The sequence below is a fragment of the Mustela erminea genome, chromosome 4, assembly GCF_009829155.1.
Source record: "Mustela erminea isolate mMusErm1 chromosome 4, mMusErm1.Pri, whole genome shotgun sequence".
NCBI classification, from domain to species: Eukaryota; Metazoa; Chordata; class Mammalia; order Carnivora; family Mustelidae; genus Mustela; species Mustela erminea.
This window is the reverse complement of record NC_045617.1, coordinates 149,134,374-149,136,439: the sequence shown is the minus strand read 5'-3', so window position 1 is coordinate 149,136,439 and position 2,066 is coordinate 149,134,374. Positions and strand designations below refer to the sequence as shown.

The following is a 2,066-nucleotide window of genomic DNA, read 5'->3' as shown; positions in this document are numbered from 1 at the left end:
CCCTGCATGCAAGTGGGAGAAAAGAATGAGGAATTTATCTAATCTAACACAGCACGACATCTTTGGAAACATACATGTGCGTGCATGTTCAGGGCACAGCCCAGGCAAATGCAATGAAACAAATTCCCGATCTTTCAGAGTATCTTCCCTTCACCTGGTAAAGGAACATTCATAACTTTTCTCAGTGTTTCAAGACTTTGTCTTGGAAAGGTTGGTCTTAAAGTACCATTTTCAAGAACAGCTACTACATAAGGAAACAGAAAGTTGCCTGGTTCTCGGTTAGTTGCAAGAGAAAGACGGCAATTATCCCGCCAACAGAGACAGGTCTGAGATCTTCAGTATGAAGCACTCAGATTCCCTTTATAAACAAGGATTAAAAAAAAAAACAGGCCGGACTAGAAGCTCAGTAAGAAATGGATTGACTCATAGAGCGGGAGCATGTAATGTTTTCGGCTTACAGCAATTACCGAATTTATAATAATATATTTTGGTAGCTGATTCCTGGATTAAAAGTAGGTATTTGTTCAAGGGGTGAATAATCACACACCTGTGAAACAGTGTAAATCTGACGGTAGCTGGAGGGCGAGCCAGCGCCGGAGGGAGGTCATTCCAAACAGCCCCAGCCATGGAAACCAACCAAGGAACTCTTCTTTCCAAGTTGTTGTTTTCCTGGGATAAAGTTGTTCTTGTCTCTTCATCCTACATCTTATCTGTAAACTAAAGGCAGAGGGTATCTGGGTGCAGCCGATTTCCCAGTTCAACAAAGGATTGGGGGTGCGCGGTGAAGGCAGCTCTGAAAGGCATGGTCTCCCGCTCCTCGGCTCTCCAAGGACCCTCCTCCTCAAACACCTTCAGAAACCTTAAGTGTTTCTAGCACAGATAAAGAGTGGTCAGTTCTCCCCCAAAATACGTGACTGGGATGGAGGAAAAGGAAAGACGACCGAGTGAGTGAAATGCAGAGGCTAGAGAAGCGAACTGAAGAAAGGTGAGGCTGCCCGCACCCTGAAGCGGGGACCAGGCGGCGCTAATCTAAGCAGCAGTCACCGGGGTGCTGAGGTCGCTGCACGCGACACAGCTGCGAAAATGCCCCGCGGACTGCAGTCGCTGCGCTGGAGGGGGACCACTCGAAGCCGGCAGCTGCAAGTCACTGCTGCGAGCAAAGCTCAGAGACCGAAATCCAGCAAGGCTCGGCCGGGAAACACGACAACCCTCCGGCCGGGGGCAGGCGCCGCGCGGAGGAAACTTTCCAGGAAGCGTCGGGTTTCAGCGGAGGAGTTTAATCACCTCCCTTCGCTCCGGTCCTGAAAGTGTGGGCCGGCCTCTGGCTCGGGACTTCCCTGAGCGGATACAACTAGCCTGCGCTGTTCCCAAACAGGTCCGACAAACGACTATATAGGCCGCCACCCCGAGCGGAGGGCTGTTGTGTCTGCTCCTTTGGTAGTCATGTCTGGTCGCGGCAAGGGCGGGAAGGGTCTCGGTAAGGGGGGCGCCAAGCGCCACCGCAAGGTGCTGCGCGACAACATCCAGGGCATCACCAAGCCCGCCATCCGGCGGCTGGCCCGGCGCGGCGGCGTCAAGCGCATCTCCGGCCTCATCTACGAGGAGACCCGCGGGGTGCTCAAGGTGTTCCTGGAGAACGTGATCCGCGACGCCGTCACCTACACGGAGCACGCCAAGCGCAAGACGGTCACGGCCATGGACGTGGTCTACGCGCTCAAGCGCCAGGGCCGCACCCTCTACGGCTTCGGGGGCTAAAACCGATCTCACCCGCCGTACTTCTCATCCAAAAGGCCCTTTTCAGGGCCGCCCACGAAATCTGCTAAAGCGCTGTAGACTGTAGAAATATTCATATCAGACTTCCTAACCCTGAGTTCCATAAGCACGTGGTCTACGGGAATGTATTTGAAATGTGAAAGCTGAATGTGTCTCAGATTGTAACGGCTTCCCGGTGCCACCATATCCAGAAAGTACATCCCCCCCACCCCCGTGTCCACACTATAAAACAGTCCTGCTGAAAGCCGAGCTAATGTACCATTTATTCTCTATAAGGTACAGCTGGCCAGTCT

General features: G+C 52.9%; 1 protein-coding gene across 1 annotated transcript; it reads left to right on the top strand.

Moving 5' to 3' along the window:
- Positions 1-1,425: 1,425 nt before the first annotated feature.
- LOC116587664 (histone H4) lies at positions 1,426-1,810 on the top strand. The gene has a single exon (XM_032338293.1). The coding sequence runs from the start codon at positions 1,444-1,446 to the stop codon at positions 1,753-1,755; it is 312 nt and encodes a 103-aa protein (XP_032194184.1). The 5' UTR covers positions 1,426-1,443; the 3' UTR covers positions 1,756-1,810.
- The last annotated feature ends 256 nt before the right edge of the window (positions 1,811-2,066 follow it).

Coding starts and splice junctions, on each gene's coding strand:
- LOC116587664 (XM_032338293.1), top strand. CDS start 1,444: ATGTCTGGTCGCGGCAAGGGCGGGAAGGGTCTCGGTAAGGGGGGCGCC.